The 27848-nt window shown below is 40.9% G+C and overlaps 1 protein-coding gene across 1 annotated transcript in view; it reads right to left on the reverse strand.

Moving 5' to 3' along the window:
* Window positions 1–1228: 1228 nt before the first annotated feature.
* Window positions 1229–27848, reverse strand: part of LOC309611770 (uncharacterized protein) — a gene marked incomplete at its 5' end in the record, with an annotated part of 34873 nt that continues 8253 nt past the window's right edge. Inside the window, one exon of the mRNA XM_082356528.1 lies at window positions 1229–1653. Within this exon, the coding sequence (XP_082212654.1) occupies window positions 1405–1653 (249 nt within the window). The 3' untranslated portion in view covers window positions 1229–1404. The remainder of the gene's footprint in view (window positions 1654–27848) is intronic.

A 27848-nucleotide genomic window follows, 5' to 3' on the forward strand; every position in this document is an offset into this window, starting at 1 on the left:
TTCTCTGAGCAGCCAGTGCATTGCTTTCTAGGAGAAACTATGTGAAGGCGATCGGGTGAGTCCTCAGTAAAGGGTGGGACTGGTCTAGCCACTATATTGGCATTTTAGATGGGATAATTCTTCATTGGAACTGTTCTACATACTGCAGTATCTTTAGCATCCTGGTTCACACCCACTAGATGCTCATAGCAATCCCCAGTCACTGGGACAGCCCCAAATTCCTACACATTTCCCCCAACGCCCCCTGGAGGACAGTAGCCACCCAGGTGAGACCTACCCCTCCCTCAAATACCCGAGATTCTCCTCTCTGGTCTGCCATCCACAACTAGGATTTCCAGATTTAGCAAAAAAAATATAGAACACCCAATTAAATTTGAATTTCAAATAAACAATGAATAATTTTTTAGTGTTAAGTATGTCCCCAATATTGCACTACTCGTTGTTTATCAAAAAATTCAAATTTTACTAGTGGTCTTTATTTTATCTGGAAGCCCTACCCACAGCCCATCACCACCACCTACAAACCCGTCTCCCAGAAATTCCCTTGGGCTGGTCACTGTGGTGTGTGCTGAGCCACCCCCTACTTCTTCCCTGCAGGATCCGTCTATTCTGTATTTCAGTTCCTGGTGTTCCATCTCTGTGGGATAAGTCTCAGCGCCATGGTAAATACTTTTAATCAGATGAACAGATTATTCCTAATAGGTAGGCTAGTTACCCCATCTAGGTATCATCTTACATTAACCTGGTTAAAGTATACACCAGTCTCCAGAAGTCTCTCAGATTGAACGGTGGTGGGGAGGACGGACAGAAACAGGAAGCATTCCTAGGGCCAACAGCTTATGCTATGTGACCCTAAATTCCAATGAGTGTCAATTTTGCCTGCGCAATGGGGAGCTTTAAACACTGTTGATGTCTAGTCCTACCCTCAGAGACTCTGAGTGAATTATTCTGGGATGGAGCCTGGCATTGGGGACTTTTTAAAGCCCTAACCTCCCCCACCCCTACCCAGGGTCTCCCTAACTTACAGCCGAGGTTGAGAATCACTCCTCCACTTCCTGAGAAAAGCGAGAGAAAGGAGAGAGCAAGATAAAGGTCGAGAGGGGAAAGAGAGAGAATGAGACCTGGTTTCAGGGGCTCTGCCCGGCATTGGTCATCGAGGGGATTTGGAAGAATCCAGAGGCAAACACATTCCACTCGAGCAGGGGAAAAAAAGTGTTCAAGAAAGTAATATACTTCGAATGCGTTCCATTTAGAGCAAAACAGATGTGAAAAAGCACTTCTGAAAAGCCCAGAGAGTGTTTCATTTTGTGCCAAACACTGTCCTTAGAGATGCCCCAGCTTACCAAAAAAAAAAAAAAAGAGTCCCCTAGAGAGAGTCCCATTTTTCTTTATTATCTGGTGAGTCTAACCCACGCCAGGATCAGGTTCAGAAGCCGGGCTGCTCACACGCGTGGCCTTCCTGGTGTTAGCTGAGGAGCAAGCTTCTGATATCACCATGGGCACCTCAGCGAAAGAGCCTCCCCTCCTGGCTCCATGTGGGCTCTGAGCCCAGAGTGTCAGTCCCTGTGCCGTCAGCACACGCCGGCCTCGACAAGTAGGGCAGCATCGACATGGCTCTACCAAGAGGTACTTGCCGCTGGCAGGAAGCTGCTTCTGCAGAATTAAAAACCATCAGAGTTGATCAAAGGAAGTGCAGGGTAGGCTGGCGGGCGGGCCAGATCCTAATCTCCACTTGTTGGCCTCACACATCACTGCACATGAGTCACCCCGCTGAGCTCAGCGGACATGCTGTTTGGATTAGGCTTTTACAGGCGAGGTTTGCCAAGCTTGCCTCTGCCGGCTCGCTGCACAGAGCAGCAGAGAGGCGAGGGAGGAAGGTGGGATGTGGGTTAGATGTGGTTGCCCAGGTGCCAGGGGGGAGGCTGTTGGCTCCCCAGCTACACAGGACAGTGGCAGCAGGGGGTGGTTGTGAGTCCCACTGTCCCCCGCCCATCTTCTCAGCTCAGTTCCACGAACCCCATTAGGAGCAACGGAGCCCACACCAGGCCTACACATCCTTCCTCTCTTGCCAGCTCTCCAATTAAGATGTACTATTACAGGACTCACATCTTGCCTTCACTCAACCATTTGCCTCTCAACGAGCAGGAATTCCTTTTCTCAAAAGCAGGCAACACTTCATCACTCAGGCATCTTGCTCAAATGCAGTGGAGTCCAGCAAAAAAGGGAGGGAAGTCAGAAAATAAAAATTCCTAAATTAAGAGCCAATCCGTAAAAGCAGGGCTTCCCCTAGTGCCTAGCTGGTGTGACATCACCATGAGTTACTCAATGAAAATGGTGTCAGAGTAGCGGCTCGATTACATGTGGAAGATTTCCTCAAGAAACAGAAGTCTGCAGAAAATGAATAGGGGTAGAGGATATTCTGCACTTAGGTCTTTGGGGGGCTGCCTCCAGAGGGGCTGATTTCCCTGGGCAGAGAGCTAAATGGGATTCTCTTCCAAACAGTGCCTAGCAGGGTCTTGGTACTAAGGAGTGGCAGTAGAGGTAACCCAGTGGTTTGTTTTGCAATGGTAGGAACAAGATCAAAATCCTTTGTCTCCGATTCTGCCAAGTTTTGCTTCTGTGCATGGTAACTTGGGAAGAAGCAGCCCCCATTACTTTGTAAGCCAAGGATTCTTGGCTTGTAGTCTCTGCTGGGATTCTCTTTAGAGTATTTTAGACTCTCATTTATTAAAAGCATCTAAATGGAGGTGGCAGTTCTTGACACTTTCAAAATAAATGTTGCCACCGGTCCTTACACCACTCTTGACTCTAAACCACAAATTTCCAAACTTAACCATTGCTCAATTAGCTGTAATTTAAAAAGTATTTCTTGTTCCTGGCTTCAGGTTTCTTTTCACCTATCTATAATTCTCAGGGTGCTCAAATTTGCTCATGAAACCTGTCCTTTCCTTCCTTTCCTCCTTTATTATTTTCACTTAAAAATGCAAATGGAGACAGAAGGTACTACCCTGGGTAGGATTCCAGTCACTAAAGCACAGCACAGCAGTGACTGTTAGGTGAACCTGCTTGAACGCCAGCTTGGCCACCAACTCCCAATGTGATCTTGGAGCAATTTTCTTAACCCCTCACAGTCTCAAATTCCTCAGCTGTAAAATGTGGATAAAAATCACCCTAAACTCATTGATGAGGACTAAATGAGCTAAGGCAAAAAAAACATTCAGTAAAGTCCCTGGCACCCAGTAAATACATAATCAATGCATTATTATTTCTATTACAGTAATTACTCTGCAACCAGCATTACATAGCTAATGGTAGTAAGCTTAATTGGATTTTACCAATAACGTTTCTTCCTTCTGAAATTCCTCAGTGCCCAGAGAGCTAACATTTGCTTTAATCAAAAGTATTTGCTTGATGGTGCCTGTGCATCCTTCGTTAGGAAAAGACCATAGGAGGGGAGGAGGAAGAGAGGATTGTGTATCAGTTATGAAAAGAAGGTATTTTCCCTTGGGGGTTCCTTTCTATAACTAGAAGGAAAGTCTCAACTCTTGAGGGCTTGCTATGGATGGGGGACAGAGGGTGCAGATTCACATCTTAATGGAATCTGTTAGTGGAGGAAGTCATAGGTAGGAATGTGATGTGGCTCAATGTATCAAAAAGGCACATCTACCGAGTTTCTGGGTAACAGGGGATGATGTAAGGAGTAGAGGTCTTTCTGTTTAGAAAGGCACCGTGATGGGCAGCATTTCTAGTGCACGGGTAGGCCCTGGGCATAGTCTACAGGGGGGAGCTGAGAAAAGGGGAATTGGAGCTGCTTTGCATAACAAAAGTAAGGCATGTCCCCATTTAGACTTAGTTGGGGAGAATATGTTGGAAGATTGGAATATGTGTAGGAAGATTCTCCCCTCCCTTCCTTAATATGGATTTGGACTGAGACTAATGGTTTGTCTTTGGGGTGTGTGTGTGTGTGTGTGCGTGAGAGAGAGAGAGAGAGAGAGATATCTGAGTGTTACTCACAGGCAATCAGAAGACCGCAGGAAGAATGAGGAGGGGTATCTTGACTACGTGCTGGCAGAGGGACCCTGAAGAGAACAAGAACTGGAGAAATGAAGCCTCCCTTGGATTGTTCTGGACATCATCTAACTACGTGGCATTATTTCTAACTGAGTAACTCAGACTTTGAGAAATGCATGGCTGTGGATTATCTTTACCTAACAGATGATCCTATTTGTGGTGGGGGGTAAGGGTGGGGTGGATCTTGTTGAGTGGGGATATCATGGGCTGGGTAGGGGGGTTGCATTAAAATGTAAACACAGTGATAGCTTGTATTCTTTGTCTTTTGTGTGCTTTAATCCCAGCACCTAGAACAGTGCCTGGGGCATCGTTGGTACTTAGTAAACATTTGTTGAATGAATGCATTTTGCCATGGAGAAAAGTAGGCTCACAGAGGAAAAGAAGAAACAGAGGTTGGGCCTTGGGGCTGGTCATTAAGGATAGGAAATGGGCCATGCCTATGAAGACACCCTGCTAAGGTTTTTTTCCTTCTTCCCTTGGCCTCTGGGAACGATTATATTTAATATTCAGATTTTTTCCCCTTCTACATATCCCCAAATTTTCAATGAAGTGGCTTACACACACACGTTAGAGGTGTAGAATTAAGTGACAAGACAACAAAGGCCAAAGTGGCTTCCCTGCATTGTCCCTTGTATTAGTTTCCTATGGCTGGTATAACAAACGGCCACAAATGCCACAAATTTATTATCTTACTGGGCTGCAGGTTAGAAGACCTAAAATCAAGGCATCTGCAGGGCTGCATTCCTTCTGAAGGCACCAGGCGAGAATCTGTTTTCTTGCCCTTTTCAGCTTCTAAACACAGCCTGCATTCCTTGGCCTTTTCCTCACATCCCTCTGACCTCTGCTTCCATTGTCACATCTCCCTCTCTGACTCTTACTCTCTTTCTCTTATAAGGACCCTTGTGATTACATCGTGTTCACCCAGATATTCCAGGACAATCTCCCCAACTCAAGGTCCTTAACTTAATCACATCTGCAAGTCCTTTTGCCATGTAAGGTAACATATTCACAGATTCCAGAATGTGGACATTCTTGGGGGCCATTGTTCTGCCTACCGCATCCCCGAGGCACCATCGGTGTCACGTCCAGGGAAGATGGCAGCCCCAGAACATAGGCCAAGACCCACACTCCAGCGAGCAGAGACCCTGGCTGAGTGTGGAGTTTAAGGGCAGGTGAAAGCAGAGGAATAGGCAGCAGCCTGGAGTGGCTTTGGAGATGAGAGACCCATCTCTTTCTGCAAATATACTGGAGGAAAGTGATTCTTAGTGACAGAGACAGAAAGATAGAGTCTGCTCTTATGGATAGAGGGGCTGTCTAGGCAGCAGACACTCAGGTTACAGCCCTTTTCCAGTTTGGGGGTTAAGAAGAATTTGAAACAATTTGTAAAGTGCAGTGTCTGGTTTATGGCAGGTGCACAATTCAATAAGAGCCATCTATTATTAAAACCAGAAGGAAAGGGGGCAGGGGGGCTCCAGAGCCCCAGCTGCCGGAGGAAGCAGGTCATACACAGCTCTACATCCCCAACCCCGGGAAAACAGGAAGAAGACCTGTCACGAGGGAATAAGGTATGAGGCAGGTGTGCAGAGGTAGAGTTTCAAATGCCCTTTATCTTAACTTCTTCCCATACAAGCTAGGAGGAAGCATCTGGCCAGTTCTCTAATGAAACTTGGAACTCACTGCTGAAGTCAAGAAGAAAATATTTTTGTGGTTTTTCTGTGGGGGAAGAAAGCAATAAATTTTTCTGTTGTTGAAGGAACACCTTTCAGTGGTGTAGCTCTGAGAGGGATGTATTATTATTAAAGCATACATGCCTGAAAGTTTGTTAGTCAGGACACTGGGAAGCTTCATGTAGACCCTGAAGGGTAAGAACAAAGGATGAGCTGGTGGTCCCAAGCTCAAAGGTAGTCACAGTAGATACAGATTTAAGAAATTGACATTCCTAATAGAACAGCTAGGTTTTTGCGGTGAGTGTTGGCTCTGGAAAGCTCATCTGTATCTCCCCACGGATTTCTTACACAGCCCCTGCTCAGCAAGGAGCATCTGTTTTCAGTCGGCCTGCTCTTATCAGTCGGGTGTGGTAGGAGAAGAGGACAAGGTCTTGCTCTTTTTTTTTTTTCCACTTTAAAATTTTTTTTAGTTTTTTTTAATGTTTATTTATTTATTTTCTTATTAGTCATCCATTTTACACACATCAGTGTATACAGGTCAATCCCAATCTCCCAGTTCATCACACCCCCACCCCCACCCCCCGCCGCTTCCCCCCTTGGTGTCCATACGTTTGTTCCCTATATCTGTGTCTCAATTTCTGCCCTGCAAACCGGTTCATCTGTACCATTTTCTAGGTTCCACATATATGCATTAATATACGATACTTGTTTTTCTCTTCCTGACTTACTTCACTCTGTATGACAGTCTCTAGACCCATCCACATCTCAACAAATGACCCAATTTCGTTCCTTTTTATGGCTGAGTAATATTCCATTGTATATATGTACCACATCTTCTTTATCCATTCGTCTGTCAATGGGCATTTAGGTTGCTTCCATGACCTGGCTATTGTAAATAGTGCTGCAATGAACATTCGGGTGCATGTGTCTTTTTGAATTACGGTTTTCTCTGGGTATATGCCCAGTAGTGGGATTGCTGGGTCATATGGTAATACTATTTTTAGTTCCTTAAGGAACCTCCATACTGTTCTCCATAGTGGCTGTATCAATTTACATTCCAACCAACAGTGCGAGAGGGTTCCCTTTTCTCCACACCCTCTCCAGCATTTGTTGTTTCTAGATTTTCTGATGATGCCCATTCTAACTGGTGTGAGATGATACCTCATTGTAGTTTTGATTTGCATTTCTCTAATAATTAGTGATGTTGAGCAGCTTTTCATGTGCTTCTTGGCCATCTGTATGTCTTCTATGGAGAAATGTCTATTTAGGTCTTCTGCCCATTTTTGGATTGGGTTGTTTGTTTTTTTAATATTGAGCTTCATGAGCTGTTTGTTATATTTTGGAGATTAATCCTTTGTCTGATGATTCCTTTGCAAATCTTTTCTCCCATTCTGAGGGTTGTCTTTTTGTCTTGTTATGGTTTCCTTTGATGTGCAAAAGCTTTTAAGTTTCATTAGGTACCATTTGTTTATTTTTGTTTTTATTTCCATTACTCTAGGAGGTGGATCAAAAAATATCTTGCGGTGGTTTATGTCAAAGTGTGTTCTTCCTATGTTTTCCTCTAAGAGTTCTATAGTGCCCTGTCTTACATTTAGGTCTCAAATCCATTTTGAGTTTATTTTTGTATATGGTGTTAGGGAGTGTTCTAATTTCATTCTTTTATATGTAGCTGTCCAGTTTTCCCAGCACCACTTACTGAAGAGACTGTCTTTTCTCCATTGTATATCCTTGCCTCCTTTGTCATAGATTAGTTGACCATAGACGCGTGGGTTTATCTCTGGGCTTTCTATCCTGTTCCATTGATCTGTATTTCTGTTTTAGTGCCAGTACCATATTGTCTTGATTACTGTAGCTTTGTAGTATAGTCTGAAGTCGGGGAGTCTGATTCCTCCAGCTCCGTTTTTTTCCCTCAGGACTGCTTTGGCTATTCAGGGTCTTTTGTGTCTCCATAAAAATTTTAAGATTTTTTGTTCTAGTTCTGTAAAAAATGCCATTGGTAATTTGATAGGGATTGCACTGAATCTGTAGATTGCTTTGGGTAGTATAGTCATTTTCACAATATTGATTCTTCCAATCCAAGAACATGGTATATCTCTCCATCTGTTGGTATCATCTTTAATTTCTTTCATCAGTGTCTTATAGTTTTCTGCATTACAGGTCTTTTGTCTCCCTAGGTAGGTTTATTCCGAGGAATTTTATTCTTTTTGTTGCAATGGCAAATGGGAGTGTCTCCTTAATTTCTCTTTCAGATTTTTCATCATTAGTGTATAAGAATGCAAGAGATTTCTGTGCATTAATTTTGTATCCTGCAACTTTACCAAATTCATTGATTAGCTCTAGTAGTTTTCTGGTGGCATCTTTAGGATTCTCTATGCATGGTATCATGTCATCTGCAAACAGTGACAGTTTTACTTCTTCTTTTCCAATTTGTATTCCTTTTACTTCTTTTTCTTCTCTGATTGCTGTGGCTAGGACTTCCAAAACTATGTTGAATAATAGTGGTGAGAGTGGACATCCTTGCCTTGTTCTTGATCTTAGAGGAAATGCTTTCAGTTTTTCACCATTGAGAATGATGTTTGCTGTGGGTTTGTTGTAGATGGCCTTTATTATGTTGAGGTAGGTTCCCTCTATGCCCACTTTCTGGAGAGTTTTTATCAGAAATGGGTGTTGAATTTTGTCAAAAGCTTTTTCTGCATCTATTGAGATGATCATATGGTTTTTCTTCTTCATTTTGTTAATATGGTGTATCACATTGATTGATTTGCATATATTGAAGAATCCTTGCATCTCTGGGATAAATCCCACTTGATCATGGTGTATGATCCTTTTAATGTGTTGTTGGATTCTGTTTGCTAGTATTTTGTTGAGGATTTTTGCGTCTATATTCATCAGTGATATTGGTCTGTAATTTTCTTTTTTTGTAGTATCTTTCTGTGGTTTTGGTATCAGGGTGATGGTGGCCTCATAGGATGAGCTTGGGAGTTTTCCTTCCTCTGCAATTTTTTGGAAGAGTTTGAGAAGGATGGGTGTTAGCTCTTCTCTAAATGTTTGATAGAATTCACCTGCGAAACCGTCTGGTCCTGGACTTTTGTTTGTTGGAAGATTTTTAATCACAGTTTCAATTTCAGTGCTTGTGATTGGTCTGTTCATATTTTCTATTTCTTCCTGGTTCAGTCTTGGAAGGTTATACCTTTCTAAGAATTTGTCCATTTCTTCCAGGTTGTCCACTTTATTGGCATAGAGTTGCTTGTAGTAGTCTCTTAGGATGCTTTGTATTTCTGCAGTGTCTGTTGTAACTTCTCCTTTTTCATTTCTAATTTTATTGATTTGAGTCCTCTCCCTCTTTTTCTTGATGAGTCTGGCTAATGGTTTATCAATTTTGTTAATCTTCTCAAAGAACCAGCTTTTAGTTTTATTGATCTTTGCTATTGTCTTCTTTGTTTCTATTTCATTTATTTCTGCTCTGATCTTTATGATTTCTTTCCTTCTGCTAACTTTGGGTTTTGCTTGTTCTTCTTTCTCTAGTTCCTTTAGGTGTAAGGTTAGATTGTTTATTTGAGATTTTTCTTGTTTCTTGAGGTAGGCTTGTATAGCTATAAACTTCCCTCTTAGAACTGCTTTTGCTGCATCCCATAGGTTTTGGATCATTGTGTTTTCATTGTCATTTGTCTCTAGGTATTTTTTGATTTCTTCTTTGATTTCCTCTTTGATTTCTTTAGTGATCTCTTGGTTATTTAGTAACGTATTGTTTAGCCTCCATGTGTTTGTGTTTTTTACAGTTTTTTTTCCCTGTAATTGATTTCTAATCTCATAGCGTTGTGGTCAGAAAGGATGCTTGGTATGATTTCAATTTTCTTAAATTTACTGAGGCTTGATTTGTGACTCAAGATGTGATCTATCCTGGAGAATGTTCCATGCACACTTGAGAAGAAAGTGTAATCTGCTGTTTTTGGATGGAATGTCCTATAAATATCAATTAAATCTATCTGGTCTATTGTGTCATTTAAAGCTTGTGTTTCCTTATTAATTTTCTGTTTGTATGATCTGTCCATTGGTGTAAGTGAGGTGTTAAAGTCCCCCACTATTATTGTGTCACTGTGGATTTCCTCTTTTAGAGCTCTTAGCAGTTGCCTTATGTATTGAGGTGTTCCTATGTTGGGTGCATATATATTTATAATTATTATATCTTCTTATTGGATTGATCCCTTGATCATTACATAGTGTCCTTCCTTGTCTCTTGTAACATTCTTTATTTTAAAGTCTATTTTATCTGATATGAGTATTGCTACTCCAGCTTTCTTTTGATTTCCATTTGCATGGAATATCTTTTTCCATCCCCTCACTTTCAGTCTGTATGTGTCCCTAGGTCTGAAGTGGGTCTCTTGTAGACAGCATATATATGGGTCTTGTTTTTGTATCCATTCAGCAGGCCTGTGTCTTTTGGTTGGAGCATTTAATCCATTCACGTTTAAGGTAATTCTCGATATGTATATTCCTATGACCATTTTCTTAATTGTTTTGGGTTTGTTTTTGTAGATCCTTTTCTTCCTTGTGTTTCCCACTTAGAGAAGTTCCTTTAGCATTTGTTGTAGAGCTGGTTTGGTGGTGCTGAATTCTCTTAGCTTTTGCTTGTCTGTAAAGCTTTTGATTTCTCCATCGAATCTGAATGAGATCCTTGCCAGGTAGAGTAATCTTGGTTGTAGGTTCTTCCCTTTCATCACTTTAAGTATATCATGCCACTCCCTTCTGGCTTGTAGAGTTTCTGCTGAGAAGTCAGCTCTTAACCTTAGGGGAGTTCCCTTGTATGTTATTTGTCGTTTTTCCCTTGCTGCTTTCAATAATTTTTCTTTGTCTTTAATTTTTCCAGTTTGATTACTATGTGTCTCGGCGTGTTTCTCCTTGGGTTTATCCTGTATGGGACTCTGCGTTTCCTGGACTTGGGTGGCTATTTCCTTTTCCATGTTAGGGAAGTTTTCGAGTATAATCTCCTCAAATATTTTCTCGGGTCCTTTCTCTCTTCTCCTTCTGGGACCCCTATAATGCAAATGTTGTTGCGTTTAATGTTGTCCCGGAGGTCTCTTAGGCTGTCTTCATTTCTTTTCATTCTTTTTTCTTTATTCTGTTCCACAGCAGTGAATTCCACCATTCTGTCTTCCAGGTCACTTATCCGTTCCTCAGTTATTCTGCTATTGATTCGTTCTGGTGTATTTTTCATTTCAGTTATTGTATTGTTCATCTCTGTTTGTTTGTTCTTTAATTCTTCTAGATCTCTGTTAAACATTTCTTGCATCTTCTTGATCTTTGCCTCCATTCTTATTCCGAGGTCCTGGATCATCTTCACTATCATTATTCTGAATTATTTTTCTGGAAGATTGCCTATCTCCATTTCATTTAGTTGTTTTTCTGGGGTTTAATCTTGTTCCTTCATCTGGTACATAGCCCTCTGCCTTTTCATCTTATCTATCTTTCTGTGAATGTGGTTTTTGTTCCACAGGCTGTAGGATTGTAGTTCTTCTTGCTTCTGCTGTCTCAGTCTTGCTCTTAAGGAGGTCATTCATTCTGTACAAATGTGGTGAACCCTTGCTGGACGTTCTAGGCACTGATCTAGGTTCAAGGGATATTACAACGACCAAAACAGACAACAAATGATAACCATGTATCAGGTTGTGATAAGTGGTCTAGAGACAGACAAGGCAGAAGAAAGGGCTGGAGAGCAGCAGTTGATGTGGGGTGTGGGAGGAAGGACCCCTGATAATGGGGTACTTGTGCAGAGACTTGAAAGAAGTGAAGGTGGCAAAGGGGCAAGTCACACAGACATTGGAAGAGTGGGCCAGGTGGAGGGACATCTATTGAAGCCTATGAAAGTAGCTCAGTTTTCAGTGGGCACTATGTACAGTGCTGACGGGTTTACAATACCTGTCTCCCTCCTCATGCAGAGTCCTCACCCACAATGGTGGGTGGCAGCTCCTTTGTGTAACACACCCCAATCTCCAGCCACGGTGGACTGGACCTGAGGAGGGAGGGCATCCATCCAAACTGAGCAATCTTGCATAAAGTAAGGGCAATCATCAGGGAAAATCAGCAGTACGCTGCGACTGTCTCTCTGCGACAGTCTCTCGCAGCTCACCTGGGGTTTTGAGTCTAGGAGGCTGGAGTTAGAAGGCCCAAAGCCTGTGTGACTGAGAGTGGGTTTATCAGCCTGTCCTTGAGGCAGAGACACACCCCAAGGCTATGCTTGTGCAGTCGAGCCTTTCCTAGGGTGAGTCAACCCAGTGCTGCTCCTCTGCCTGTATCTCCTGAGTGCAGCTACATAGATTAGGTGAACAGATTGCAAAGGAAGAACACACAGCAAACAGAAATACTTACACTGAGATTGCTTAGGCTTGAAGCAACAATCCTCTGGTGCTCCCTACGCACACACACTTGATAAGTAGAAACATAAATTGGATTTTTTAAAACCCTTTTTATGAATGGTGGGGTTTTTTTGTTTGTTTGTTTGCTTTTTTAAGGCACTACTTTTTTAAGGAGCCTGCGTGTTTCTATCTCAAAAATGTAATTTATGGGTGTGAGGAAGGTTTTTTGTTTTTGTCTTTTTTTTAAAGGAAGTTTTCAGATGAGGAAGCTTTGTCCTTTTAATACTCTGAATATCCAGCGGGGATGGAGCAAGTCAGGCTCTGACACGCCTCTTGTTCCAAGCTCTGCCGTCTCTTGGACTGCAGCCTCTCCACAGCTTACCATGAGTTGGCTGAGCAGTTTTCTTCATGAGTAAAATGCAAATAGCAATGTTCTCAAGGCCAGAGCATTTCTTTCTCCCAGGGAGGTTGTGAATTTCCAAGGTGCTTCTCTACTAAGCTGAGATTTCATTAACTAAATTGTGTAAAGGGGCTTTTTGTCATACCTTGCACTAAATATCAATGCCATACAAATACCAGTAGTTGCTAAATACTAGTGCCTATAGAGGTTATGTCAAAAAAAGAAAGTCCTTTTTAGATAGAGATGCATGCTGAAGTATTTATGAGTAAAATGACATTGTGTCTGGAGTTTGCTTTTAAAAATTCCAGTTAAAAAAATGTGCATATTTGTGGGGGAAGGAGATGGAAGTAGGGTGCTAGTTGCAACAAGATTGGCACCTGTAGAGATTGTTCAAACTGGGTGGTAGGAACATGGGGGTTCACTATTCCATTCTGCCTCACTTTGTGTGTGTTTGAAACGTTTCATGATACAAAGTTAAAAGACAGAGAGAGAAAGAAAAAAAAAATAGTCTGACCCACTCTTTTCTCTCTGGACTCTGTTATTACATAACGTCAGCAGGGATCTGAACGTGGGGAATTTGATTATGGGAGTTTTTGCAGTGTGACTTCAACAAAGGGAAAAGTTTGATGGATTATTTCTGGAGAGTGGAGCAGTCAGGGTTTCCAAGAAGAGTGATGTTGAAATGAATAATGAAGATTCCTTGCTCAATGATGCAGCCTGCGGGCTCTTGTCAAACGTTCTGGGAAATCGCGGAAGGGGCTGGTGTCGATCTGGTGGCTTAGCGCTTACTTGTGCAGGGCAGGAAAGATCCAAGTGCTCCCTGCAGTTTCCCTCAGTCCCTCGAGGACGGTAGTGGGATTTACTTGTACTTTATATCCAGGGCTATGGCCAGGACAGTGCAGCCGTCCAGGTCAGTCGTGCATCCTGGCTCCAAGGACGTGGCATTCTCAGAAGCCTCGGTGTTTTGCAGGGGAACATGGTTGAGGGAGTGTGTGTAGGGCAGTCAGGCCTGGCAACCAGTCTCCAGCATTCTCGCAGATTCCCACTAAGCCCAGAAAGGAGCACCGGAATGCAACACAGGAAGTTCCCTCTTCTCAACACCCCACCCCCACCCCGCCCGTCACTGGGCTTGTAGGGTGGGGTGGAAATTGGCCTATGGGTGACCACACCCAGCTCCCTATCCACCCCAGCCAGAGACTTTACATCCTCAACAGCTGCTGTCTGTGTTTGGCTTTCAACTCAGGTTGCCTTGACCCAGCTCCCAGAAACCAGTTTGCAGGGGACAACTGTGACACCGACGTTCCAGTCATAACTGACCTGCAACTTCTTCCTACCGTTCCCCTGCCATGCACATAGTGTGTCCTCATTTCATTGCTAAGACAGGATTTATCTCAGGAGGTGCATCATTGATTTGCCCATGATTTTGTTCTGGAGTTTCTTAAAACTTATTCCAAAAGCTCATCTCATCACTTAAAATGTGTGAGGAATTTTTTATTTTTTTTTTTAGTGGGTTTCAGTGGAATAAAGAATAAGGTAATGGAGATGCCTTTATTTGTATTGCTCAAGCTGCTCTGTGGGATAAGATTGGACAATGAATGGTGCTTTAGGAAGTAACTTGGCTCTTCCATATCATAATTAATTCAACAAATCAAGAGATGACATGGGCTATGAACTCTGTGGTACTGCCTTTTTAAGAGCTCATAATCCCTGAAGATCATTCAAATCCTTCAATATGGTAATAGCACTCCTGGAAACTTCTACAAAGGAAATAATTCAAAAGAAGAAGGGGGGAGGAAATCTTTATATGTATATAGATATTTATGGGAGAATCACTTGTAATAGTGAAAATTGGAAACATAGCAGAGGAACAGTTAAACAAATTATGATATATCTGTGGAAAACCATGTAGCCACAAAAAATGATGATTAGGAAGACTATACAAGGAAAGTGATAGGTGTTTACTAAGTGATGCTAAAAAAGTGGAACACAAAAATTATATGAACATTAAAATTATGTAATTATATTATAATAATGTAATTTCTATATCTGACTGAAGACTGAAAGGAAATTTGGGAGAAGGGAAAGTGGTTGTGTTACATGGTGGAAAAAATGAGTGATGTTTTTCTTTTTAAATACCTTTAGTGTTGTTGTAGACTTATTTTAGTGATAAATAATTCTTTTAAGAAAAGAAGAATAGTCAAGCTCCTTAACTTGTGGTTGTTTTAACCTTGGGCAGTAAGTGAAAAAATATTCAAAATCTAAAGGAAGCCACATCAGCAACTATCAAATCTTGAGCTCAGAATGTGACTTATTGACAATAGTAGGAGTCAGGTGGGAGAATCTAAAGATAACAGTTACAGGAAATAGGTCCAAGAGGCAGTGGGGGAAAGGATTTGCATAGTTGAATATTTACAAAAAGGAACAAACTCACATCCATTCATTAGTCTATATTGAGTCTGATGATACCTGTGAACAACAAGAGAGAGCCAAAGAGGCGTCCTATATTAGCCTTTCTCTAACATTAATGGTCCATTTTGGGTGCCTTCCCTGAAGGCAGCTGAGCAACTCACCTGGAGGAATGGTTCAAATCATTCCTGATTTTTAAATATTAACCCTTGGCCAACTTAATTAATCATAGCACCAAGTACCAGCACTTGGAAGCACTCAAACAAAACACCCTTTACCCACCAGAGATGCATCCACCCCAAGCTGCTCTTCCCTTATAATCTTGCCCCAAACTTGCATGGGTAGCTCAGGACAAATTCTGGTCCCAGGCTGCCAATGTCGTGTATTAATGGAGTGAAGCAGGCTGACAGTCTGCAGCCTGAGAAGGTTTTTGGAGAAGAGCCTGTGTTAAGTGCCAATGTTAATTACAGCTTGATTTAAACCTTAGATTGTGGATGGACCATGAAAAAGGCAGATTGATGACTACTATGTGGTCAGATGAACCCAGATACTTAGATCTTTCAAGAGAAAACAAAAAGCCTTAAAATCATCTCCAGGGTACAGACACTGTGGTAGGTCCAGTGAAAATTATAAGTTTAGGGTTAGACACGACTCCTGCCCACAACCCAAAAGAGTGTGTTAGGGGAACAGGATGGAAATACAGACAGAATTCGAGTCAATAAACCCATCTCACAGAACAAAATATAAGTACCTCAAAGTAAAAAACTTTGAGTTAGGTAACCTGGGTTTAAATCCCAGCTAGGCTCTCTGATCAACTGTGTGATGTTGGACAACTGTCTATGACTCAATTTCATTTTCTGTAAAATAGGAACGAATAACGTCTACCTCAAAGGCAGGTATGAAGATTAAATAAGATAATGCATTTGAGAATCTGTTGAATCCACAATGTGGACTGCATAAGGCAGTGGTTCTCAAACTTGACTACACATTGGAATCACTCGGGGAGTTAAAAAAAATACTGATGCCTGGGTCACGCTCCCAGAGATTCTGAATTAATTGGTATCGTGTGTGGCCTTGGCAGTGGGATATTTAGAATTGTAGAAGAGAAAGAAACAAACCTATAATTATAGATGGAGATTTCAAAACCCTTCTCTCAATAATTGACGGAACAAGTAAGATAGAAAAATCAGTAAGGATATAGAAGACTTGAGCAATGCTATCAACTGATTAGACTTAATTGACATTCCACTTAACAATGTCAGAGTATATATTCTTTTCAAGAGCACACAGAAAATTTTCCAAAATAGACCATATTCTAGCTATAAAATAAGCCTTAAGAAATTAAAAAGTATCCAAATCAGAAGAGTGTGTAATTTGATCACAGTGGAATTAAGCTAGATATTAGTAACAGAAAGATATCTGGGAAATAGCCAATTATTTGGGAACAAATTTGCATACTTCCAAATAACCTACAGGTCCAAGAAGAAATCAAAAATCAAAAGGGCATTTAGGACATATTTGGAACTAAATGAAAACAAAACATATCAAAATTTGTGAAATTCAGCCAAAATATATTTATAGGGAAATTTATACCACTAAACACTTACAGTATAGAAGAAAGGTCTCAAACCAATGGCTTTAGATACCACCTTAAGCAACTAGAAAAAACAGCAAATTAAACCTAAACTAAGCAGAAAAGTGTAAATTATAAAGATTAGAGAAGAAATTAGTGAAATAGAAAACAGAAAAACAATGGAGAAAAATCAATGAAATCAAAAGCTGGTTCTTTGAGAAGGTCAATAAAATTGATAAACCTCTAGCCAGACTGATCAGGAAAAGAAGAGAGAGAAGACACAAATTACTAATATCAGGATTGAGAGAGGTGATATCACTACAAATTCCATAGATATTAAAAGTATTATAAGGGAATATCAAGAACAACTTTGTGCCAATAAATATGACCAAATTAGAGGAGATGGAAAGATTCTTTGATGCAATTTACCATTTAAGAAGAAAAATAGATAACCTGTATAGCTCTACATCTATTAAATAAATTGAATTAGCAGTTAAAAATCTTCCCACAAAGAAAATTTCAGTCCAAGATGGTGAATTCTATCAAATATTTAAGGAAGAAATAGTACCAATTCTACACACGAACACTTCAAGTAAATTGAAAAGGATGGACTATATCCCAACTCATTCCATGAGACCAGCATTACTCTGATACAAGAACTAGACAAAAATATTACAAGAAAAGAAAACTAGAGATCAATATCTCTCATGAGTATAGATGCAAAAATTCTTAAGCAAATTTTAGCAAATAGAATCTAACAATATTTATAAAAGCTAATAAATAATGAGCAAGTCGGTTTACCTCAAGAATGCGAGGTTAGTTTGATATTTGAAAATCAATCAATGTAATTCACCATATTAACAGACTTAAAAGAAAAACCATATGAATATCTCAGTAGATGCAGAAAAATAATTTGACAGATTTCAAAATCCATTTCTGATTTTTAAAAAAGCAACTCTCAGCAAAGTAGGGAACTTCTCAACTTGAGAAAAGGCATCTATGAAAAACTTAAAGCTAACATCATACTTAATGGGAAAGACTGACTGCCTTTCCTCTAAGACCAAGTACAAAGCAAGGTTGCCCATTTTCACTATTTTTATTCAGCAATGTATTGCTTCTAGCCAGCACAATAAGGCAAGAAAAAAATATAAGAGGAAGTCAGACTGGACAAGAAGTAAAGCTGTCTTTATTCTCAGACAACATAATTATCCATATAGAAAATTCTATGGAATCTACCAAAAAGCTACAAAACTAATAACTGAGTTTAGCGAGGCTGCAGGATACAAGATCAATATCAAAAATCAAGTGTATTTCTAAATAATTTCAACAAATAACTGGAAACTGAACTTATATAAACATCAGCATTTACAAGTGCATAAGAATATCAACTACTTAAAATTAAACCTCACAAAAGGAGTCTAAGACGTGTATGCTGAAAAAACATTGCTGAGAGAGACCTACATATATGGAGAGATATACTGTGTTCACGGATCGGGAGATTCAAAACTGTTAAGATGTCAGTCTTCCCCAAATAGATCTATAAAATCAATGCAATCCCAATCAAAACCACACTACTAGACTTTTAAAACCCAGAAATTGACTAACACTGTAAAACTTAGGTTCATTCTAAAGTGCTTATCTTTCCTAGAAAAAGAATAGAGTTGGATTTCAAGACTAACAGTAAAGCTATAGTAATCAAGACAATGTGACATTAGTATAAAGATAGATCAATGGAACAGATGGAGAATTTAGAATATACCCACAAATATATGGCCAACTGGCTTTTGCACAAAGGTGCAAGGGCAATTCAGTAGAGAAAGGCCAGTCATTTCAATAAATGGTGCTGGAACTATTGCATATCCACATGCAAAAAAGTAAACATCATTCCAAACCTTGCCTCATACATAAAAATTAACTCAAAATGGATTATAGACCTAAATATAAAACTTAAAATTATAAAACTTCTAGAAGAAAACATAAGAAAATCTTTGTGACCTTCGGTCAGTTATACCACAGAAAGTAGGATCCATAAAAAAATTAATAAATGAGACTTTATCAAAATTAAGAACTTCTGCCCTTTGAAAAACGTTGTTAAGAGAATAAAAAGATTGGGAAAAAGTATTTGTCAATCATATATCTGACAAAGGACTTGTATACAGAATATATAATGAACTCAAAACTCAACAATTAAGAAAACAAAACCCAATTTAAAAAATAAGCAAAAGACTTGAAAGACTCCCACCAAAGAAGATATAAGGATGGCAAATATACACATGAAAAGATTCTCAACATCAGCAGTCATTAGGGAAATGTAAATTAATACTACAATGGAGATATTATTATACATCTATCAGAATCGCTAAAATAAAAAATACTGATAATACCTATTTCTGGAGAGGATGTGAAGCGACTGGAACTCTTATACATTTCTGGTGAGCAAGCAAAATGGTAGAACCACTTTGGGAAACAGTTTGGCAGTTTCCTTTAAAGTTAAATGTACACTTACCATACCCACTTCTAGGTGTTTACCTAGAGAAATGAAAACTTATATGCTCATACTTGTTCATGAAGCTTTTTAGCAGTGTTATTCATAATTGCTTAAAACTGGAAACAACCCAAATGTCCTTCACTGGGGAACAGTTAGATAAACTGTGGTATATTCATACAATGGAATATTACTCAGCAATAAAAAGGGCAAACTATTAATACAGGCAACAACGTGGATGAGTCTCAGAAAAATTATGCTGAGCAAAGAGTATGGTTCCATTTATGTAAAATTCTAGAAAATGAAAACTAATCTATAGTGGCAGAAAGCAGATAAGCCATTTCAGAATGGGGGCAGGGACTACCAAGGGGCACAAGGAAACTTTAGGGGAAATTAGCTTGATCACAGTGATAGTTTCACAGCCATATAACATATATCAAAATTCATCCTACCATATACTTTATTTTATTATTATTATTATTTTTTTGACGGCACCATGCGGGATCCTAGTTCCCAGCCCAGGGATTCAACCTGCGCCCCCTGCAGTGGAAGCATGGAGTCTTAACCACTGGACCGCCAGGGAAGTCCCTTTCCTACTATACACTTTAAATATGTGCAGCTTATTATATGTCAATTATATCTCAAGAAAGCTGTGTAAAAAAATGTTATCTAGGTGACTTTAATGTGCAGCTAAGTTTGAGGACCCTGAAACACATACAAAACTATCCTATGTCCTTCAGTTTTGGCTTAGAAGTTGGCTGCCATTAACCCACAGAGAGTTTTCTATTGTCCAGATTCCAAACTTGTTACAAATCTAAAACCTATAGGATAGCTACAGAATGAGCATGCAATCCACCACATAAATTCATTTTCATAGTTCCAGGGCCTTCATTTTAAGCTGCAGGGAAGTACTAGATAAAAATTACTAATCTGAAATGAAATACGGCAAGAAGCTCAAGGCTTTAAGCTTCCAGGACTATAAATCACCCACAGTGCAGAGACAATTTTGGAACTGGTAATTTGGTGAAATTGCTCTTCCCATCCCTCATAGATTCAGCTTCTGTACTACCCTTACTTTATTAGAGTTTGGTATTTGAACCCACTCCATTTTCTGCTTCTCTTTCCTTTGACCTAATCTGCAGTGCTTCTAAGAATAGGTAGTTGAACATACTGAAGAAGTTGCTAACTTTGTTAGGCTATGCAAGACTTCCTTAAATGAGTATATTTCCCCTTTCCTCTCAATGACTCAAACAGGACAAACTATAAAGGACCTGAAACTGACTGAATGAGACCAGTCTATGCATTGTGCACAGTTTTGCTCATAGGCAGGGGGATGACTTAGAGTGGCATAGTTTCATCTTCAATGTGCATATGAATCACCTGGGGATCCTGTCAAAATGCAGAATCTGAGTCAGTAAGCCTGGGGTGGACCCCAAGATTCTGCATTTCTAACCAGCCGCTCCTTGGTAATGCCAATGCTGCTAGTTGGGTTGCAAAGTGACCCTTCAAAGTCCTTTTATGCCTGGGACACTGTGAAACAATAATCACCCTAACAGGGAAGAAGAGGGCATTCAAGTCAAAGGGAGGAACATTGTGTTAGCACTGCCTTTGATGACGCTCTCCAAGTTACGAAACCCCTGCATTACACAAATGCTTAAACATCTGGTAAGGGTAAGGATTCATTTGTTGTGAATAGCTCAGAATGTTTAAAAAAATGTTGATGGAATTTTCTTACCTTTTACTGAAAAGGATTTGTAATAGATAGAATGGTTTTTGTAGGTTACAGTTAGTCAACCAAATTTAAGTCACTTTATCATTGTTGCATTCAACCATGTCCTGTGTGTGCCCCCCCCTCTTTTTCTTTTTACAAAAGATACATAATATTGAAGTATGAAACTCTAATTTTTAACTTACTACATAGCTGATGTTTTCAGTTCTTATGATAAATGGGCTGGTTTCTCTCTTAGATAGTGAGAGGATTATATTGCATGTCCTGAATTTTCCTCTTTTTGAGGCAAAGATAGCTTTGGTAACAGCAGCAGTTGCTTCTAATGATTTAGAGTTATAGTAAAATCGCTTGGAAAGAATTGCAGGACAGTATTGAAGCATGGTCATGAATCTTCCTGGGGAAGCTGGCTGCAGTCCTTGGGTGGGTCTTTCTCACCCATTACTTACTTTCCTTCCCCTCTGCTTTGTACATCACACTGCATGATTTTTTTCCAGAGCAGATTCTTGATTTTTGGAAAGGAACATAGTAGTTTAGTTTTGCCTAAAACTGACACATTCAAACAAACACATTTCAAATCTCTCCGAATTTGCAATTTAAACCAAGAGTCCTTGATATGCTTAAAACCAGGCCAGTCTATATTTTCATCAAAATTCTTATTATGGGTAATTTTCCATCTCAGTTTACCTTGCTATTTAAATTAGTTCGTCATGATTTTCAATGAAAATAACTGAGAAAAATGCATCCATAAAAGCTAAGAGTAAATCTATATTCATAGCGTTGTATTCCCTGTCCAGGATTCCTTATTAAGTGATTACAAGAGCAATTTTCTGTCTTTCAAGTCAATTTCTGCAGAAGAATTTGAAACACCACTGGAATGAATGTGGTAACAAGAGTAGGTCTGTCAACAATATGTGACACGAGGGAGGGGAGCATAGGAGCTGTGCTGTCTGGACGATGGTTTTGGATGGGGTTTGGGGTTTTTGTTGTTGCCAGAAAACTCAAAGTTCAAAGAGAGAAAAAAAAGCATATTAATTAGTTTTGGACTGGTCAAAGACTAGATTTATATCTGAATTTAACTAATGTTTTACACATGGTCTCCTTTGTGTTTTGAAGGATGTTGTACCCCGGGTTATTTAAAGACCAGGGCCAGCTGAAAGTAATTCCTCTTCTTGTCTTCTCCAAATCATGACCATTTAATAGGCTGGTAGATATTAAATCTCTAGGAACAAAAGGGAGTGTGACTGGCCCATATGACCTGTGATCTCTAAAGTCCCCGTTGGCGCCTCAAGATATTCGTGGCTTATTTTTCTCCCCAAACCCCCTATTCCAGAGGCCACGTTCGTGGGGATATCTGGAGAACCAAGCTGACCACTTGCCCATCTGCCAGTGCATCTTTCTTTTGTTCAGTTTATGAAAGATATTTGGATCTACTGATGTCAACTTCAGCTCCATCAGTTAATTTTTGTTTAACAATTACGTTGCTAACAATATTAGGTGCATTGTGCTAAGCACTTTACACATATTATCTTAGTTAATCCTCGCGATACCCATTTTATAGATGAGAAACCTGAGGCTCAGGCAGGTTCCATAACTTGCTGAAGTCCTCAAGGCTAGGATCCAAAACACAGACAACGTAACCCCAGACATGTGCTCTTAACCACAGTGTATCCTGCTTCCTTCATCTGTAGATTTTTACAGAACTTGGGAACTAAAGGAGTTTGGGAAAGGGACAAGAATATGGACTCTAATGAAGCTGCCTTAAAGCTTCATAGTCATCTACTCATTCAACGATAGTGTGCTCCTCAGATGGAGAGAACAAACGTATGGACACCAAGGGGAGAAAGTGGCAGGGTGGGGTGGTGGTGGTGGGATGAATTGGGAGACTGGGATTGACATGTATACACTAATATGTATAAAATAGATAACTAATAAGAATCTGCTCTATAAAAATAAAATAAAATAAAATTCAAAAAAAAAATTAAAACAAAACAAAACAATAGTGTGCTCAACTCTTCCAGAAGCATGCTTTCAGTTAAAGGTCATCGCATCACTCTACAGCAGACACATTTTCCTGGTAGTGGTCCCCACACTAATTCACAGGGTAAGTCGTCTGCAGCCATGTTTCTATTTAAAACCTGTCCCCCTAGTCAGAACAGAATGAGTCCTAAGCTGGGTCAAGAAGACTCTTTCTACTGGAAATCTGAAATTGGGAAGAAGACATGGAGAGTTAGCTTCTGATATAGCCGGAACTGTGTCATGCAAACTTAGTGCAACATGCAAACTCAGGAACTCTAGGGAAGCCATTTTCTTCCAGAAATGAGAACAGGGAGAGGGGAGGAGGAAGAGGAGAGGAGAGCGGGGAAAGAAAGGAAGGTGAGGGGATGTTAGAGGACAGGAGAGGAGAGAGAGAGAATATGAAGAAGATGAGGCAAACACACACAGTAGCTGAGACCAGATAGACACGGAACTTTTTGCCAACTTCCCAGTACATGGCTTCAGTTCTTCATGAAGTATCCCTATTTCCTTAAAAACACTCTTTTTGCTTAAGCTGCTTCAAGTTGATTTCTGTCCGTTGCAATCAAAATCCTAATTAATGCTTATTCGAACTCCTGCAAGATCCAGGAACTCTGACACTTTTGTACCTTCCCCAGAGCCCAACAGCAGACTCTGCGTTCAATCAATGCTTTGTTCTCCATTCTCTGCTTCAGTGTGCTTCAACCCTGCCCACTTATCTGGAGTCTTTATTCAATCATCTAACTGTATGGCCTGAATCCAGGCTCTTTTCTCTCTTGCTCACCTTACATTCTCCCATGAGATTAATCTTCTAAAACTTTGTTTTCCCTCAAGCATTACTTTCCAGCTCTAACATCTTTGGTGGCTCACTAGCTCCTAATTGTGTCTCATGGAACACCAAAGGAGATGATCCATGATAAAAAGAGTTCTGTGGTCAAAGGCTCTTAGGAAGTCCAATTTCCCCCTCTCTTGACCTTGCCACATACATGAACAATATTAAAGGCTTTGAGAAGTTCTGTTTATAAACCATCCTCCACCACCCCTGGCCCTACACACACCAAAAAACAAAAGCAACTCAGCTTGAATTTGACTTGACATTTCCTTTCTTGGTGTGACACCTCCAGTACAAGGGGAAATATCTACAGAATTAGGGTCAAACTTCTTTTTGGCCCTCTACCCATGTGCCCCATATGTGACTTATCTAGTCTGACTGACCATCTCTCCCTCAGCTGCAGCCACATGAACCTCCTTCTTGCTTCCTGTGCTTTCTGGCCTCTGTGTCCCCTCCACATGGAATGTTCCTTGCCTACCCTGCCTCCAAGCTCCACCTGTTCCATGGAGTCTTCTCAAACCACTCAATTCCACCTTGTGCTTACATTTTTCTCACCTCCTAAAGCCATTGTGATTTGAACCACAGATTAGCATTTAGTCATTCACACATAATCTGTTTCTACCTAACTCTTTCACACCTATATGTTTGTCAACCCATGAAGAGTAAAAGTTTATGAAACATAGAAACCATATCTCTTCTTCTATAATATCCAGCTCAGGTCTAGCACAAAAAATATTTTTGAGAATGATGCATTGAATAACTTGGGCCAACTCCATGACTTAGAACGACAAATATTTTCTCTCCGTCTGCTCAAGAATGGCCTGGCCAGTAGACGTAAGGATGCTCAAGGCCTAATGCCAGGCTTTCCCTGAAGAACACAAGGACAGCTGAATGCTTGTGAGGAGTTACTTCTGTCAAGGCAGGGTTCTCTTGGGTATAGGACTTTGAAGGGATCCTTATCTGCTTGTAAGGGAAGAAGGTTAGCTTGTCTGAAAACAGGGGTGGTGCAGACAACCCTGCCACAGTTAAAATCCCATGCTTGGGAAAAGCCTAGATACGCTTCCACATAAAATTGGTTGATAGGCTTCCCTGTTGGCACAGTGGTTGAGAATCTGCCTGCCAATGCAGGGCACACGGGTTCGAGCCCTGGTCTGGGAAGATCCCACATGCCGCGGAGCAACTGGGCCCGTGAGCCACAACTACTGACCCTGCGCGTCTGGAGCCTGTGCTCTGCAACAAGAGAGGCCACGATAGTGAGAGGCCCGCGCACCGCGATGAAGAGTGGCCCCCACTTGCCGCAACTGGAGAGAGCCCTCGCACAGAAACGAAGACCCAACACAGCCAAAAATAAATAAATAATTTAAAAATAACCACGTCGCTTTAAAAAAAAAAAAATTGGTTGATAAATCTATGATAGCATACCTATAGCACAAAATCATAAATAGCTTTAACAAATCACATTGTAGAAGAGTATTTAATGACTTGGGGAAAAAATTAGGATATACTGTTAAGTGAGAAAAAATTTCTGAAAGAGCATATATACTATGTTTATAATTTGATTAAAAAAGAATATGCGTGGAAACAACATTGGAAAGGTAAACAAACGTTAACATTGATTATATCTGGGTGGTGGGGTCACAAGTGTTGTTTCTTTTTTTTTTTCAATCCCTTCTTGTACTTTTCTGTATTTTCCTGGTTTTCTACATTGAACACATGTTACTTTTGTAATCAGAAAAAAAATAATCAAAAACACAATTCACTGTTTTCTCTCTTCTCCCAGCTCCTGCCTTCACACTGAATGCTTCAAGTCAAGTTCAGAGGCCTACAGAATCCTCTCCATTTTGACTTTGTGCCTTAACCTCTTGTTGGCTGTGTTGTTTTCTTTTTTGATTAGGCTAACATAGGAATGTCCCAGAATCCACTGATAATCTGGGCACTGTCCAGTGTAGGCATCTGAGCTACATATAAGGAGCAGATCAAAAGATGTCTTTCATTCCCCAGACATGTTCTGACTTCTCTCACTCTGTCTTTCCTCTCTTGCTCTCTTTTCTCCTAAGAAGAAAATGCTGATGGATGTGGGGTATTAAAATGACATCCTTTAAAGAGACATGGAGGAAAGGCATAGGATTACACAATATCTCCCCATGAATATGTACAGCTTTACCTGACTACTGCCTAAGAAAGATTCCAGCTCAGCTGGTCTGCTGCTGTGCTGATCAGAGTAAAAACCAGGAAGAACTAAGACTTGGAAGGAGCCTGAGCAGCCACGAATCGTTACATTGGAAACGCAGAAAAGAAAAGGTCCAGGGAGGCAGGGAGAGAGGAAGGGCATCAAGAGCCTGTGTGTGTATGTGTGTGTGTGTGTGTGGGTGTGTGTGTGTGTGTGTGTGTGTGTGTGTGTGAGATGGAGGTACACAGGGTGCGGGAGGATTGTGAGCTGAGTTTTGGAAGAGTGAAGAGGAACAAAAAAGGGGCAACTGTGAGGGGAAGAAAGAGAAGTTAGATTGAGTGTTGAGAATATACTTAAGCCCTTTGACTTTTTTCTCATGGGACTGGGTAAATATTTTAACTTATTTAAAATATAGGGCCTCCCTGGTGGCGCAGTGGTTGAGAATCTGCCTGCCAATGCAGGGGACACGGGTTTGAGCCCTGGTCTGGGAAGATCCCACATGCCGCGGAGCAAATGGGCCCGTGAGCCACAATTACTGAGCCTGCGGGTCTGGAGCCTGTGCTCCGCAACAAGAGAGGCCACGATAGTGAGAGGCCCACGCACCGCGATGAAGAATGGCCCCCACTTGCCACAAGTAGAGAAAGCCCTCGTACAGAAACAAAGACCCAACACAGCCACAAAAAAAAAAAAAAAATATATATATATATATATATATATAAAAATACATGTATTATATATATACATATGTATTATATATAATACATGTATTTTATATATATATATATATTTTTTTGGCTGCGCCGCGCGGCTTGTGGGATCTTAATTCCCTGACCAGGGATCAAACCCGGGCCCACTGCAGTGAAACTGCCGAGTCTTAACCACTGGACCGCCGGGGAATTCCCTAAATTATATTTTTATACAGGAGTGCTGCTTCTTCTGCTGTGTTTTGTGCTTACTCTGAACCTCATAGGGCATCCCTATTCATGTCAAAGATGAATGCCTTCCTTACAAATGAATGTTTTCTATGGAGAAAATGACATAGGCTTACTTATTTCAATGCCTTTTGCTGCTCTCTTGGCACTAGGTGAGCTCCATCAATGCACATACATTCCTTATGATGAAAGGCGTAGCTGAGGATGCCCCTGTTTTGGGAAAAGGCAATTTGGTTCGAGTCTGTCCTGTGAATTGGGGGTCTTGTCTTCATGTCTGGTCAAGGGGGATCTTCTGGAGCTTCTGCCCAGACCCCTTTGGAAGCTCTGCCTGCAGTTATTTAGGCATGTTGTGAGCTGAAGCCTCAACTCTGTAAAGGCTCTGAGATTCTATTTCTCCTCAGGACAGGTAAAGCCTCCTGCCCCAGACCCTACTGTGGCCTCAAGCCCCTGGTGCAGCCACAGGGCTGATACCCCAGGGTCTCTAACTAAAATGTCTGGAGGGCCTTAGGAGCCTCAGTTAACTTGTTTATCTTTAGTGCAGAGGCTCCTCGCATAACACTGGCATCTTTCGAGAAGGAATACATTGGCAGTCAGCCTGGAAGCTGCAATCCCTATGGGAAAGGAAGGCATGGACTCCAGAAGGCCTCTGTTAACAGTGGACATATGGGGGCCAGGCAAGCAGAACTATTAACCATCTGCATCCAATGATTGCAGAATTCTGAGGAAATGGCTTGGGTACTGCCCCAGACATCTGGTACTGCACTATCTTCTACTGAGAAAGCACTTAGGGGAAGAGGTGAAGAGAGAGGAATTTCTTTTTCAAAGTCCTCACTTGTAGGATCCTGTCCTTTTGCCTTTACTCTCTGTGGTGCCTCTGACAAACTGTACCGTTGTCCCTCGGGGACAACTGGTATCCACGGGGCACTGATTCCAGGGGTCCCTGCAAATACCAAAATCCGTGGATGCTCAAGTCCTTTATATAACATGGCATAGTCCACTGAATACAGTCGACCCTCCATGTCCTCGGATTCGACAAACCCCAGATCAAAATTTAATCTGCTGTCCATGGTTGGTTGAATCCCCTAATGCAAAGCCCGTGAAAAGGGAGTGCCGACTGTACATTTGTTGAAAAAAATCCGTGTATAAGTGGACCCAGGCAGTTCAAACTCCACGTTGTTCAAGGGTCAACTGTAACTGGCTCACTTAGGGCTGGGAGA

The sequence above is a fragment of the Balaenoptera borealis genome, assembly GCF_965194805.1.
Source record: "Balaenoptera borealis genome assembly, chromosome: 15".
Lineage (NCBI taxonomy): Eukaryota > Metazoa > Chordata > Mammalia > Artiodactyla > Balaenopteridae > Balaenoptera > Balaenoptera borealis.